The sequence below is a fragment of the Anguilla rostrata genome, chromosome 8 (assembly GCF_018555375.3).
Source record: "Anguilla rostrata isolate EN2019 chromosome 8, ASM1855537v3, whole genome shotgun sequence".
Taxonomy (NCBI): domain Eukaryota; kingdom Metazoa; phylum Chordata; class Actinopteri; order Anguilliformes; family Anguillidae; genus Anguilla; species Anguilla rostrata.
In genome coordinates, this window is record NC_057940.1 from 8,341,006 (window position 1) to 8,356,820 (window position 15,815).

General features: G+C 47.7%; 1 protein-coding gene across 4 annotated transcripts; it reads left to right on the top strand.

Annotated features, from left to right (window-relative positions):
• Window positions 1–2,402: 2,402 nt before the first annotated feature.
• On the top strand, window positions 2,403–9,166 carry LOC135260728 (protein CDV3 homolog). Of its 4 annotated transcripts, none has more exons than XM_064346200.1 (5): window positions 2,403–2,837; window positions 6,052–6,125; window positions 6,615–6,748; window positions 6,909–7,071; window positions 8,733–9,166. In XM_064346200.1, exons 1-5 carry the CDS (start codon window positions 2,652–2,654, stop codon window positions 8,857–8,859), a joined length of 684 nt encoding a protein of 227 aa, XP_064202270.1. In that variant the 5' UTR covers window positions 2,403–2,651; the 3' UTR covers window positions 8,860–9,166. The 4 variants fall into 4 exon arrangements, with proteins under 4 accessions (XP_064202270.1, XP_064202267.1, XP_064202269.1 ...); XM_064346197.1 differs by having other exon boundaries at window positions 2,404–2,846; XM_064346199.1 differs by having other exon boundaries at window positions 2,404–2,837; window positions 6,052–6,128.
• Window positions 9,167–15,815: the final 6,649 nt, after the last annotated feature.

A 15,815-nucleotide genomic window follows, 5' to 3' on the forward strand; every position in this document is an offset into this window, starting at 1 on the left:
CCCTCTTTCACTTACTTGGTCCTTGCAGCTGAGGGTAGCACTTGACTTGTGCTGCATTACCATGATAATAGATTGTCTATTTTCCTATCAGAAGCTTTTCTGATAGGAGTTCTGATGACCGTGAGAGGCTTTGCTCTGTTCATATAAACTGTCTGATTTGATGGCAATGGAGCATTGATTTGTACACATCACTGAGTGTTTTATAATAATAATTCACTAAATCATTAAAAGTTTCACTGAAATTAGTCCACCTTAACCATTGTATCACTAAAAGCTACACAAATATGTTGGAATCATTGCAATGTTAATAAAAATGTTACTTACAAGATATTAAGAGTTACAATGTAATATAGTGTCAGAGGAAAAAGTCCCAGATCCGATGTTAACTTTAAAAAAACCCAAATAATTTGAGAAATATGCATATAAATATGATATGATTTATAGTAAGATAATAATTAGTAAGTAGTGAGTTAAAAAAGAAAAACACAAATGACAAATTAACAAGAGTAAAAAGTGTGTGTGGTAACAAATAATTTTATCTAGGTTGTGATGATTTCTGACAACTCTTCTTCAGAAGTGCTGCACGATCAGCTAATCCCTTAAAACTAAACTAGAAGAGTGAGTAATCTCTGATCCCTACACACGGAGGATATCATCCCTTACCGTTCATCAACAAGTGAAGTGGAAAAAAAAAAAAAATCTACAGCATTTTCACCTCTCAGTTCTTAAACAGGTCTCTGGCCTCGTTTCGCCCCAGATACTCTGCTCCAAGGACGTGCACAGACATTTTGAGGGGCAGGGGCTCGAGCCAAGAAAAAGACATCCCCCCCCCACCCCCACACCCCTACTCCCCTACATCAGCACACTACATCATGCCCCCCTGTTGCCCTATCATCTGACATTTTAGTTTTATAACGACTATGGCGATGTAATTAGGTTTTATAACAGTAATCATAATTATAACAATAACAGCAGCAACAACACAATTTATTTATTTGGTCCAGGAGGGCATTTCAGCCAAGAAGCACGAAGAGGCAGCGGCTCGAGCCACTGTAGCCACCCCCTCTGCACGTCCCTGCCCTGCCCTGCCCTGCCCTGCCCTGCCCTGCCCCGTGTCAGTCTGCGCTAACGTGTGCAAAAATGCTTAACAGAAGGCCTGGGGCACGAACAGTACAGCCAGCCCTTAGCTTTCCTTCATTTTCATCTGTCCCTGTTCCTGCGGTACTTAAGAAGAACCGCTCTGCTTCCATTTTCATACCTACTGGACTGCTCTTTTTAAGCAGGGCCGGGAGAAGTATTTGAGGTGCTATTTTACACGCATCTCAGTCTTTCGTCATCGGTAAATGTAATTTTGAGCGACCCAATTTTTCCAGTAAGAACATTTTGCTCTGACCGATGCCTCTGTTAAATGATAACTCTCTGATCTGCCTCTCTCTCCTCTCTTTCCCCTTATACATTCTGACAGCTTTTTAGTCAAAGAACCGTCTGAAAGCACATGTCTGTGTCTGAGATTATAATAGCTGTTCTATTGTAATATTGCTCTGTTCTAAAGGCAAGCTGCAATATGTGCAACAAAAATTTTATTTGCGGGCATGCGATGTACAAGTAGGGTATCGTTTTACTCTGTCATCATTCTTGATATTTTTTGTGCATCCACATTTCCTTTCCTCCACACTTGGTTGTAACAAGGTCATTTTACATTGTTTTGATTTTATGAACACCACAAAATTTTGTCCTTAATTGTATAATTAGTCACGTGCCTCTGCTGATTGCCAAACAACTGAAAAACTCTGCAGTGTGTGTCTGCAGGGACACTGGGAGGATAACTGTTGAAATTCAGGTTAAACCCTGAATTTAACCTGATTTACTCTGGGTTCTATGCATGGGCCAAATATAACCAAATAAATTACTTCAGAGACGACTCACCCATATAAAAAGGAGGAAAATGAGTGGAATAAAAATATGGGCTTCTGATAAAGTAATCTGAGCACATACAATATTGTATGTATTTTTTGCAGGGTTATAAAGAGTTAAGACATTCTGTGATAGGCTACACCTACTGTACATATTTGTGTGAAACCAGAGGCAAACTATTCATGCAAGCAAATGTGTTTAAGTCAATGGAGCTGCTCATTTGTAGCATTTAAATTATACAGTGGGTTAAATGTGACGGAAAGCCTTTAAAAAAAAAGGTTGATTAGCTTTACTTTTGAGATTCAAGTGCTGTTGACCTGCAGCATGTCACTGTGAATCCCTCCCTACACTTCAGCAGCGCGCGGCTAGTGGAAACCCTTTCAGGCCTCGACCACTCCCCGGAAGTCTCACTCATCCTGTTTGTCATTTCACTATTGGCTACTGAGCCTGTCAATGAACTAAGAGCAGCTCGCGTACAGCCGAAGGGGTAGGTTTCACATCCGGTTGCCTTATGTTCGGCATGACAGAGAGGCGCAGCAACTTCGCAAATGTGTGCAGCCGGCTGTTAGTCTTTCATTAAATGACACGTGAAAGGAGCATTTTGAAAGATTCACGTTGAACTCCTGGCGTTGTTTTGCAGAGAGCCGATATTGAACTATATAACTTATCTGGCTAGTAAATCAGACACCGAAGGTGAACTATATGTAATATATATATATCTATATTTTTATAAGAAAATGGCGGATATTACTAGTGCTTGTCCTGAGAAGAGCTTGGACGACTTCTTTGCCAAGCGAGATAAAAAGAAGAAAAAGGAAAAAGGAAAGGGGAAGGAGCAAGCACCGACACCGGGACCTGTAACTTCGAAAAAGAACAAAAAGGAAAAGGAGAAGCCAACCAAAAACGAGAATCAAGACACGCAGGTAGAGAAGGTATGCGAATAGATCAGCTAGTCAGCTATCCAGCCAGTTTGACGTCAGTGCAGCGGTTAGCTAGATAGCTAACTACTACGCCCAAGGTAAAACCAATCACAGGTCAAGTAATCAGCCTGGTAATCATTGCATTCTTTAGTGTTGTGTGATGTGTGACAAAGTAAAACCGTTTAATTCGACACATAGTGGAGTGTCGGATTTCCAGCTGAGCGGCTTGCGGGCGCGAGACTGATCTCCCGCTTTAGCTCGTCAGTCAGCTGATTTGCTACCGCATGCAGTCACGGTGTTGCCGGTCTGTAAAAACTATGAGTTACGTTATAAATTAATTCCTCGTTTGTAATATACAGTTGTTTATTTAGCATAGTATGAGAGTGTATAAAATATAGTGTTAAAGCTTGAATCGTGGCCAGTCGGCCTAATATGGTTGACTGATGCCCTGCCTATCTCGTTGCAGAGCTCGCTAGCTGTAGCGAAGTTTTTTAGTGAAGCTATCATAGCTAATGCCAGCTATTACGCGAATGCAGTAAATATGTTGGCTATCATGTTTCCCTAGCCAGTCGAAACGTTCATGAATATTGTTTAATCGGATAGAGGGTACGGTTTGAATAAAGTACATTTTCTTGCAGTTATTTGAAATGGCTAAGTCAACGTGTGGTTAAAAGTAACCATTTATTAATAGCACGACCAACCACGTTTTTCTAATCGTAATCCGGGTGTCGAGGGGTTGACTTAGCCTACATGTATGTAATAATTAGGTTGTGCAGTCGGATTTGGCGATTGATTGTCTGAAATGTCAGAGATGACAAATGGTATGTATACCGCTACATAACGCAAGGCTTTATGGAATGTCTCGGTAACGGACTGTAGACTGAATCACAGCACACACGTATTTTCAATACGTACTAGAATGCGAATTTCTCTTATCTGCGAACAAGGTTATCGGATGCTACTTTCAAAGAATCTTGAGGCGTTTCATCTAAAAAGTGACCAAAGCTCTATCCAACATCTATCCATCTCGGATTCCCAGTGGGCTGTCTGTGAATGGAGACTACTTGGGATAGATAGGCCGTCTGAGATGGTCAGGCACATAGCAGTTAGATGGCACTGTAAATGCTATTAGAATCTGTTGGATGCATCGAACCTATTGCTCTAACAGGGGTGCAGTACTGGGGTGTCCTTGAAAAATAAGTGCCACGTAATGAATTCTCAAAAAGAAAAGAAAAAAATGAATGGAAGTTCCATGTTGGTGTTCCGGAATGGCTCTGTCAGTAAAGGATTTTTCCTGCAGTGCAGTGCTGGACCCCAGTATTCTGGAACGGGCAAGGGGGTTTCAAGTCAGCCAGGTCTCCTCTGTTTTCCACAGTGTTCTGTCCTCCCTGCTCACAAGCTGGCAGTTGGAGCTGACGTGAGACGCAAGGAGGTGTAGGAGGTGCACGGATAGCTTTCTGTGCTCCTCCTATGGGTCTTGGGGGGGGGGGGGTTGGGGTGTAAACCTTCACCACGACGATAGGATGCGATTTTGAGTCTTGAGGCGACAGTTTGATATTTGGCAGTATCACAGATTTTTCTACGATACGACCAAAAATGATCCGATATAGTAAGAAATGATCAGTATATATGTGATCCAGCTAACACAAGCCTGTTAAAATGTGCACATGCAACCAATATGAGGTTGAGAGTGCAAAAACCTATTGACGTCACATTTAACAGATGGAAACACAGCACTAGCGTGAGTGATGAGGTCAAGTTGGAAATGTACACAGTGATGTTTGGCAGTGTTGCTAGAGAGCAAACCGGCATAAGATTTATGGACATTTAAATCAATACATTGCTATGATTCATAAAGATACAGGAAGGTCTTTTTCCTCCCGTTGCACTGATTGGATGACGTCGTCGCTCATTGAACTAATGCGTCGTTACAGATCGGTGTCGTTACACTGCCCCCTACCAGGGCCTAACTGGGTATTTAATGTTGGAGAGAAAAAAGAGAAGTTGTTTGAAACGGATGCTGTGTTGCGCTGTCCGTCTCTGAGCGCAGGGGCGTGATGACGCTTGTCTGGCCTGAGACGCGAGAGAGAAACGCCATCGAATGGACCTGCTGCAAAGCCGCTAATTTAAAATGGCGGCTTAAAAAGGCGGTTTGAATTACGTAGCGCACGCGCATCCATACAGCCCAGTGGTGCTCTCGTCATGTGCAGGCTGGATGATTCCTGTTGTCCGGTGTGTGCACTTTGGGGGGGGTGGGGGGGGCGCTGTGGCCCTCAGCTCAGGGTGTTCATTTCCCCCCACCCCCGACGGTCCGGAGCTGCTGTTGCCCGGGCCCTCAGGAGCAGAATGTGCCTGCCGCACTCTGAGCCCTACTTACCGGACGCCATGTCACTCAGCCCCTCGGGTGGGATGGGGCCGTCCTGTTCCTGCAGCTCTGCCCCGCCTTGGGCCGTCCCGCCAAAAGTCGTTTTTCCGACGCACTGCCGAGCGCCGAGACTGGTCCTTACGGCCCGCAGCAGCCGGTGGCCCTGAGGGGTGGGGGTGGGGGGGTTTGAGGGGGGGGGAGGGGGTCGTGCGAATGCAGTTCTCGCCGCAGCAGCACTCCGAGCAGCAGCGCGTCGCTAGCTCTATCAGCGCTGCCAAGGTCAGCCCCCCCCCCCCCCCCCACACATGAGGCTTTTCCACGCAGGGGCTCCCTGCTAGCTCCAGAAGGCTCTGTGTGTTGTGGACGCACACAAAGCCTCCCCCAGCGCTACTCGTACAGTGAGCCAGTGCTCATACAGCAGGAGGCCCGTACAGTGAGCTGTGCCTGGCATTGTGCACCTGCACCTGCAGCGGCAGGAGGCTACCGCTAGCCGCTAGCCCGGCGTGTAACAAACCCTGAAAATGGCTGAAGGTGCAGCCTGGAGTGGGTGGGTGTTCGTGTCCCTGGGCCCTGTGCACTGCTAGCAGCAGGAGGCTACCGCTAGCCGCTAACCCGGCATGTAACAAACCCCCAAAATGGCTGAAGGTGCAGCCTGGAGTGGGTGGGTGTTCATGTCCCTGGGCCCTGTGCACTGGCAGCAGCAGGAGGCTACCGCTAGCCGCTAGCCCGGCGTGTAACAAACCCCCAAAATGGCTGAAGGTGCGGCCTGGTGTGGGTGGTGTTTTGGGCCCTGCGCTCGGTTGTGAAGCTGTGGCCCCCGGCTGACGCTGTTTCCGGTGATGTGTGTTGCAGGAGGACGCGGAGTGGAAGGAGTTCGAGCAGAAGGAAGTGGACTACAGCGGGCTGCGGTTGCAAGCTATGCAGCTGAAGTAAGGCCAAAGGGGGATCCCCTGAGGATTAGTCATTGCTATGGCAATGGCTTCAGTTATAGTCATTCGATATTCTCATGTTGCTCATATTACAGTTATGGAAAGGCCCTATGAACCACGGTTCTACTTCTGTTTATATTGACCTTTGCATTTATGTTTGTGTATGAGCTATATGTATGTATATGTGCATATACCACATAAATATATGTGCATAGCTACATGGAAAATGGAAATAAAGTTTAATAAAATAATTATCTGGAAACTTTAGTGGGAGATGCTGTGCATCTACATAAAATGCATGCTGCTAAATCTGTGCCCCATATTCTGGAGTTTCACACAGATCTATGCAATGTGAACCTTTTTGCATTGCCTGGCTTGCTCAGTAGACAGTCAGCATGACTCTCGGCATACAGGACAGAGGAGTACGCTTGTGTTCTCACACGGGTCTGATAAATAGCACTGGTGACGGTGACTTTTCTTTGCCAGCGATGAGAAGGAGGAAGAGGAGTATGAGAAGGAAGAGGTGGGTGAGGACGGAGAGATCATCCTGGTCAGCGGGGACAAAATGTCCGGCCCGTGGAACAAGCCCGGATACGCCCCCGTGGCGGCCCCGCCCGTGGGTGAGTGGGCTGGGGGGGTCCGCGTCGGGTGGGGGTGGGGGTGGATGGGGGGGGGGGCGGGGGGGTAGCCGGGGGAGGTGAAAAGCCTGGTTATGCGCTCAGGTCTGGAGAGTGATGTGGCGTTCCTCTCTCTCTCTCTTTCTCTCTCTCCCCCTTTCAGTGGAGGTGGAGGCCCCCGAGCCCAAGCCTGCGGGGGTGTACCGGCCCCCCGGGGCCCGACTGGGGCCCGCAAAGAAGGGCCCGACCCAGGGGCCCCCGGAGATCACCAGCGACGCCCAGTTCCCCTCGCTTTCGTCCACGGCCAAACACGTGGAGACCCGCAGGTGGGTCATCTTTCGGGCGGAGGGGGGGGTTGGAGAGTCATCGAGCGGCGGAGTATCTGTCTGACACGACGGGTTTGCTTTTAGGCCAGGTGTGAAATTTGGCTGAGGTTTCATACCGGTAAACATTTCCTGCCACTGAGGCACGTAGTTTCTCTGTTCCCATCATGCATCGCTGTGGTACTCCGAGTGGTGTGTGTACGATGACCCCCCCCCCCCCCCCTGCAACCCAGTAAGGGAAGAGCTGCAGGAAATAGTGCTTTTATCCACTGACCATTTGTGAGCAATTCCACCGCCAGATGGAGTCATTTTAATTGGCCGGTCTCAAATCGAGGGGTAAGCGTGAACCAAAGTTAGGCCCGTAGTTGAGACTCAATCTCAATTGAGTCCCAAGTCAGAAACAAGTCATTCATTGGTTATTCAAGCCAAATTCAAGACCAAGACCACAGGGTAGTCAAGTCTGAGACCGCAAATATTGAAGTCTATTCAAGACCGAGGCCGTAACAATGAATTTTTACACAGCTGCTATCATTTTTATTGCAATATTGTAAGTGCACACCATGTTTGAATTTGCTTTGACTGGCAAAATCCCAGAAAAAAACTCTTTCTAAACTAGTTTTTGGCTCTTGACAGTAGGAGACTTCAGTGCTCAGTGTCAGTGACAGATTCCTGTGCAGAGTCAAGCTTATTCAGTGTGACACCATACTGAGACTGCCAAAATCTACTCTCCTGACTGCAGCAGTGGGCTGCAGTACTGCAGCTTTGGCAAAAAAAAGGCACTTCAGCCGCAGAATGAGATTATATCATGAGTTTATACTTCACCTTGGTGTACATTTGAGCTCACGGTATTGTCTTTTTAATAAGTATATTTTATCCTTTATTCATTCTGGATGCCGTGTCATTGAAAACTTCAAAGTCCAGCTCAGTGTGGAATTTGTCCTGGCTTGAGAGTAGCAACTTCACCAGCCACAGCAATTGGTTTGGAAAAGTCCATTTTAACCTCTGCACAGGGCTCTACAGTGCTCCCATTTTGAGAAGTCATATATGCGTTAACCGTGCAAGTGTGCACATGAATGTGTGCTCGCGTGTGTGTGCGCGTGCGTGTGGTGTTTGCGTGTATGTGGTGCGTGTGTGTAGCTGTGGTCCAGGGCTGATGGTGGCCTCCTCTGTGTGTGTGCGCGTGCTTGCGTGTGTGTGCGTGCTTGTGTGCACTTGCGTACATGCTGTGTGGTGCGTGTGAGGTGCGTGTATGTGCATGTGTGTGTAGCTGTGGTCCAGGGCTGATGGTGGCCTCCTCTGTGTGTGTGCGCGTGCTTGCGTGTGTGTGCGTGCTTGTGTGCACTTGCGTACATGCTGTGTGGTGCGTGTGAGGTGCGTGTATGTGCATGTGTGTGTAGCTGTGGTCCAGGGCTGATGGTGGGCTCCTCTGTGTGTGTGTGCGTGTGTGTGCATGTGTGTGTGTGTGTGTGTGTGGTGCGTGGTGCGTGTTAGGTGTGTGTATGTGCATGTGTGTGTAGCTGTGGTCCAGGGCTGATGGCGGGCTCCTGTGTGTGTGTGTGTGTGTGTGTGTGTGGTGCGTGTGAGGTGCGTGTGTGTGCATGTGTGTGTAGCTGTGGTCCAGGGCTGATGGCGGGCTCCTCTGTGTGTACGTGTCTCTCCCGCAGGGACAGGGAGATGGAGAAGACCTTTGAGGTGGTGAAGCACAGGAGCCGAGCCCGGGAGGAAGGAGGCGGAGCCTCTGCACAGCAGCTGCAGCTGGACAACCAGTATTCCATCCTCGGGGACAAGTAACCGCCCCCCCCCCCCCCCGTGCCAAGCCCCACCCACCCAGCATGGCCCCGCCCTCTGCCTGTGAGCAGGTGGGAGGGAGCAGAACTACGGCCATTCAACACACACAACAGCATACACACAAATACATGCGCTCTCCCTCTCACATATGCTCTCCATCTCTCCCTCTCTCTCCATCTCTCTCTCGCATACACATACACACACCTACACATTCTCTGTCTCTCTAACACACACACACACTCTCTGTCTCTCTAACACTCACGCACACCCACACACACACACACACACATTATCTCTCTCACACACACACTCTCAGTCTCTCTAACACTCACACACACCCACACACACATTATCTCTCTCTCACACACACAAAAATACCCTCTGTCTCTGCTCCTCTCTCTGTTCTCTCACACACACTCATCCTCTCTCTCTGTGGCACACACACACGCGCACTGGGCTGGCACAGGCCTCTCCTTCACTCATTGGGCCCTTTGTTCATCACAGCCCTCTTTAACGGCCATGGCCACAGGGAGAAGGGGGGTCAAGACAAAAACAAAAAAACAACAAAAACAGTGTAAAACCCTGACCTGCGTTTGAACATTTAACGATACTTCAGCCATCTTGTTTTCATCGCGTCTTCGTGGCAGAGGCGGCACACCTCGGCCCCTGCTTCCCTGGGTCTGTCGCCCCTGGAGACCCCCCGCAATCTGAACCAGGCGGCTCTGGGCGGCGGCGGGGGGGGGGGAGGGGGGGGTCGGTTGACGTTTTACCGCCATCACAGGATATACACAGGCGTGACCGATCAGCCGAATTTCACACGGGCCGGGGCACGGTGATGACACGCCTAGAGATCTGGCGTGCGGGACGGAGCGGGACGGAGCGGAGACTACCTCAGGTTCCCCTCGGCGGATACGGGGCTGAAGAGAGAGACCTCAGCGCTGTCTGCAGATTTTTAAACATTCCCCCCCCCCGCCCCGCCCGCCGCCCCGCCCCGCCCCGCCGGGGGCTGCGGACCTGCCACGTCGAATCTCTTTCACGGGAATCTCTTTCAAACCTGCTGGCTGTCCGACAGAGAAAACGCTGAAAAAAACGAAAAACAAAAAAAACTTTAAAGTGGCCTTATTGGGGGGGGGAAGAGAAACTGGGACCCTGTGACTTGTCCTCTGAGAAGAACTGAGCTCTCTGTTTCACAGGCTGTAATTTGCTCCTGACACTTACCTCTCCTGAATCACAGCCCCCCCTCCCCTTCCTCATCCTCATTTCAGAATGTAGTGCAGAGCTATAGTTTTGGGTATCCCGCAGAATATACCACTGAACTGTTACTGTGTTCTCCACTAACCCCCCCCCCCCGTCCACCCACCCACACAACCCTCTCTCCCCTCCCCCCCCAATACTTTTATTTTGTGTTATAACATTGGCAAGCCATTTTGTGGTAAATATTAAAGGTGTCATTTCTAATTGGATGGAGTTAAGTTTTTTTTTTTTTTGTTCTTCTGTCTTCCAATGTTTTCCTTCTACTGGGTTGCCCGTTTTGTACCTTTCTGTCGGCTTGGAGCTGCTCGCTGAGACGCACCTGCCCCCTTTTGGTCTGTTGTTGAACTGCACTGGGGATGGGTTCACGTTGAGATGATTGTAAATATAACTCCAGTCCAATCCTGAGCCCGTGGAGCTCCAGCCCAGCAGTTTCAAGGCTCTTTTGATTCCATGTTTAAAGATGGGAATGTATAAAAGAGCCCCCGCGTTTGTATCTGGGCTACCTGGTCATGGGGTTCTCCTGAGAGGATTCAGGTGGTGGGTACCCGTCATTGGGCTGAGTGGCCATTTCCATGTGGAGCGCAGTGGCCCTTCAGAGCTTAACACTTATTTAAATGGGCAGTGTGTTGGGTGTTGGATCGTGTGGTTAGAAACTTTCCCGTGAGCCGGTGTGAGAGAGTCCATCCACAGCTGGGTTAAAGATGCACGGCATCGCGTGGCCGTCTCCTGTCAGCACCGTATTCCTTTCAGTCCCCACCTTTGCCGTTAGAATTGAGCTTTTTTTTTTAATTGAAGAGTGAACCATTTAAGCGAGGTTCATTTTAGTCGGCCTTTTCTGTGTTTGTCTCTGTGTATAATTGTCGCCTCTGGGAAATGTAATGCCTCGATGGCAACAGAGGAGAGGACAATTAAATCAACTTGCGGTGCAACAGACCAGATGGGATCCATTCTGTGTTTATATGTATCCTTTTATTTTATCTGTAGTCCAAAAGACAATACTCGAGTTAAAACTGACTCAAGGACCTCAAGATGACCAGACTGTCTCTTCAGAGTCTCCTCATCTCCCCCTAAACACAAAGTTGGTCACTTTCCTGGCATGAAAGTTTACATTTTTAAGATACAGCAAATATCATTCATAGTTTTAAAAGGAAAAAGAAAAAAAACAAAGCCAAAATGGGTAAGATAAGAAAGCAGTCTTGTCAACAAACATCAGTTTATTTGTGCGTCCATCGGAGTGAAAGAATTCAGCTTTTTCACGTCCTGATACAAAGGCCACCAGAAGGCGCGTGTTGGCCTCCAGCTGTGGGTGCGTCGTTCATTTTTGTTTTTTTACGTTTAGCTTGCCGGCTGGACCAGACGCCCTGCTGGTTCCCACGCGGGTTCCAGGGGTGCTGGTTTCGGTCTGTGGGGGCGCTGAGCCCGTCACATGGGTCTGTTTCAAGGTTTTGGGGGGCGGACCTGCACCTGGCGCGGGGGGGGGTGGGGAGGAGGGAGGAGGGGAGGGACTCCAGTGCTAAGCGCTGTGGGTGGCGTGACCCCCGGTGCTAAAATAACAAACTGTTGGAGTCACTCCAGGGCAGCCCAGGTACAGTCATTCTCTCCAGGTAATCCCTGTTGTGACTCCTCCGTCGCCGCGGAGATGTAATTTTCCCCCACCGCCCGAGCTTTCGCCCGGCAGTTCACAGCCAGATTACCCAACCCTGCGGGACACGCGTCTAGTCTGGGCAATTACACTGCAGTAGGCGCGCTTTCGTTTTTTTGTGTACGGCTGAGGGAGCGACTGCTTTATCGGACGTGGCGTGCGCCCTTTCAATCTAACCACAACGCGTTTTTTGCGCTCGGGGTTTTCGTGTAACCGAATCAACAAACAATGTTTGTTTATTTTTTTTTAAAGTTCTGGCGGAATACACTTTTCTCGAGGTGCGATAAACGGTTCAGTGAAAGGGGGCTCAGGGCAGCTGCTTAGCTGTGACTCAGAAACAGACAGAGCCCTGTGGTTATGACTGTATGGGGGTCATAGGCTGCTCACCCATGCTGCGCTGTGGTTTTGGACGCAGGACGTGATGGGTCTAGTTCTAGAGCGAGATGCTGCTGTTTTGCATCGAGGCAAAGAAGGTACGTAACCGAATGACTCAGCTCTACCTCTACGAACGGGGAAACAAAATGTTTGCAAGCGGTAAAACGTGTAGGCCACACGCGTAAGTTGTTTAGCCTGTCAGTCAATAGCATCTGCGGACCACGCCGGTGCAGTTCAGGCAGTCGTAACGCAAAGTGCCTTATAACATCCCCAATCCCCCCCCCCCCCGTCAGCATTTTATGCTGACAGTAATGGCACAGTGCAGGATGTCACCAAAATGGCCTCCAAAAGTCTCTCTGTGTTGGAATGCTGCTACAAGCAGTACTGGAAAGTTTTAAGAGAGATTGATGTTCTGTCTGTACGTTTCCTGCATTTTGAGGCGTCGCGTTGTGATAAAGGCAAAAACTACATCGCCAACCAACCTGCGTGATGTGCGGTCAGTAGGTCAGTGTTTCTCATCTACATTTGGTGGAGAATAACAAAAAGACGTTTCTGTAGTGTCCTCAGACCTAGGACCAGAGCTGCTATCAGGTAAAAAAAAAAATTAATAAAAACCGTTAAAGATTCATCACCATGAAGTCTGGGAGATGTTTTCATGTATAGATGATGAGGTCTGTACTCTGTAGTGTGGGGAGTTGATAGGGATTGAATCCCTTTCCCCCCCGAGTCAGAGATGGTGTGATAGAGATCTTGGCTGCAGGTACATGCAGGGGCACTGCTGTCTCGCCCAAAAAAGAAAGATGCAGGAGATGCATACAAGCGATGGTTTTCCTCCTCCTCTGGTCTTGCTGATACACCTCAGAGCATCAGAATCTGAGCAAAGACAAAAGCTCATTTTAAAATACAAGGCAACCCGCATATAAATCAAATACATTAACATTTCTGTACAGTCTAACCAGAGAGCATCACCTGCTTTCTAACACCACATCTTGATTTTGCCAACCGTGGAACTTGTGTAACATAGGGGTAAACAAACCTGACCACTTTAATGTGTAGTTGAGGTGAAGAACACAGGCTTCACTGTTTTTCGCCAGCTTTGACATCAGAAACACTAGGCCAGTGGTGTCAAACTCGTGCCATGGAGGGCCGTGTGTATGCAGGTTTTCATTCCAGCCTCAGATCTTGATTATATAATTAGTTAAATTATTTGCTGAATTAGGGATGCAGGTTTGTGCACAATGGTGACCATCTATGGTGACCGCATTGTCTAAATAAAAATGTTCTTATATTCTGTGCTTCAATGCAGTTAAACGATAGGCTGAATGAGTAATGGGACTCATTAAGGCAGCATAATGGTTGGAATGAAACCTGCTTACACAGCCTCATGGCAACGAGTTTGACACCACTGCACTAGATCGTTGGTTCTCAACCCTGTTCCTGTAGGTTTTCACTCCGACTCTAACAAAATCCCCCCTCAGTGTAAGAGCTGTCTTTGAGCTGCTAATTAGTAAAGTCAGGTGTGCCAAAATAGGGGTGAAATGAAAACTTACAGGATGGTAGATCACCAGGAACACGGTTGGGAACCACTGAACTAGATTGTATGGAGGTTAAAGGGATAGTTCTCTTTCTGAGGTTTAAAAAAAAAAAAAAAATCTATATATATTTATATATTTTTAAAACTGTTTCATTGTATAGTTCTAATTTGAAGAGGCAGTTTTTATGCGTACAGTGATGGCTAGTTTGGATATGAAAGTTTCTGACGACCTGCTGGCTCTGCAGTGGCTTTTATAGGGTCATTAGGGGGTTTGTGGTGCACAGCAGGAAACGTGCTGATCGAGCTGCTTTGGAGTGAGGTGTGTTTTCCTGCTTTGGACCGCAAACCCACTAATGCCCCCCTATAAAAGGCATGCTAAAGCCAGCAGGTCCTCAGAAACTTCTCTTGGTCTTATTTAGCACTGCTGAGCAATAACGTTTCACTTACCTGCTGTCATTTCCTTAAAAAGAAAAAAGAAAAAAAAAACAAGAAACGCTTGCAGCTCAGCAATAATGGGCTTGCACATTATCACCCCTGATCCCCCCCCCCCTCCCTCCAAAAAACTCTGTAAACTGAAGCCAAAGGGTTTTGGCCCACCCCCCTGCCCCCACCCAACCATGTCCTGCAAATCACTGACATGCATGAAGAATTCTTTACTCTCAATAAAATTCAGTTGTCCTGGGGCCTGTACCACAAAGCAGGATTCCTCAGTTAGATAACTGTACTAAGAGTAAAACTCTTTCTACTTCAGTCCATGTTCCAGATTTGGGAGGGTTCTGGGTTTTACTCTGTGCAGTTATCCAGCTAACTCCGTAAGCCTGCTTTGTGAAATAAAGTTGAATATAACTTTGTGTTTCCGAAAGCCTTATTTTTCCCGAAACAGTAACTCACTTTATTGGGTTTTCTGTGGCGCCCCTGGGTCCCCGATCACGGAGAAGCAGCCGGGACAGGGGCGGGGAATCTTTTTGGAGGGGGTGGAGGCTGCCCTCCCCATGCGAGTCTGCGTGGGCGTGGCTTGGGTCCTCCCGACCTATGGGAGAGGACCTAGACGTGAGTGCCCAGCGGCTGAGCGCTCTGTTCCGCTCTGTTTTACCTGCGCTGGAGCTCACCTGCTGCTGGTCCCCCTGAGCGGCCAGCACTTCCGTGTGCCCGTCTGGGCTGCTCTGAGGAGTCCCCTCGCACGCCCTCTCCTGGGGTGGAAATGATTTTGGGAAAAGATTTTTATTTTTTTTTACATTTGGTGGAGATTTTATTCACCATACTGCTGACAGGACTTCCTCATTCCTTGAAAACTACGTATGTATATAAAAAAAATTATTCTGGAATATTCTTCCCAAATATTACATTTGTCAGGTAGGCAGTCTTAATTTTGCTGAGTCATTGACGGCCTCCCTCACCCCCTCAACACCAAATACGCCATTCTGTCCTCTGGTTGCCATTAACAGATACCTACATTAAAACTAAACAAACAGTCCCCCTTTATTCCAAGAATACAACTTCTTAATGGCAAGTGAATGAAACTAATTTAATAGAAAGATGTACAAGAATGAATCTGTTACTGACTGCAGTTTGATGGTGTTTTTATGTTGATTGTAGGTGCTGGAATGTGTTCTGTTTGTAACTACAGAAATCCCAGCATGCAAGACGCTTTTCACTTGTAAGGACAAGTTCCCTTCTGTTCTGTTGTGACATTTTCTAATTCAGTCACATCATATGAACACCATGTACCCTGTAACATTATAGCCCCATTATCACACCAAAGAAAGGGGGGGGGGGTAGGAGGTTGGATTCTAAATTGACCGTACAACCATAGAATTGCCACATTAAGAGTTATCGTGAATTTTCTGTGTGAAACTATTTCTGAATACCTTGAGGAGGCTACGTATTCTAAATCTGAAAAGTGACAAATCATATTTGGATTTCTAATCCACAAAACAGCACTTTAATATTCAAGATTTCAATTATATTTTTTAAACAGGTCAACGCTTTTCTTGTGTCTAAAGTCTCATTTTATGATTTACTTTAGTTATAACTTTTTAAAAAATTGACTTTGTGTTTTTTGCAGTTTGACTACAACAAATGGTTAACCCTCCTGTTATGTTGCGGGTCAAATTGACCCTTTTTAAAGTTTGAAAATCTAGGAAAAATACTTAA

What these genes read in the sequence shown, in the direction of transcription:
- LOC135260728 (XM_064346196.1), top strand. Translation starts at nt 2,652, where the DNA reads ATGGCGGATATTACTAGTGCTTGTCCTGAGAAGAGCTTGGACGACTTC. An exon ending in AAGACACGCAGGTAGAGAAG is followed by an intron (nt 2,847 to 6,051) that starts GTATGCGAATAG and finishes TGTGTGTTGCAG; the next exon opens with GAGGACGCGGAGTGGAAGGA. An exon ending in CGTGGCGGCCCCGCCCGTGG is followed by an intron (nt 6,749 to 6,908) that starts GTGAGTGGGCTG and finishes TCCCCCTTTCAG; the next exon opens with TGGAGGTGGAGGCCCCCGAG.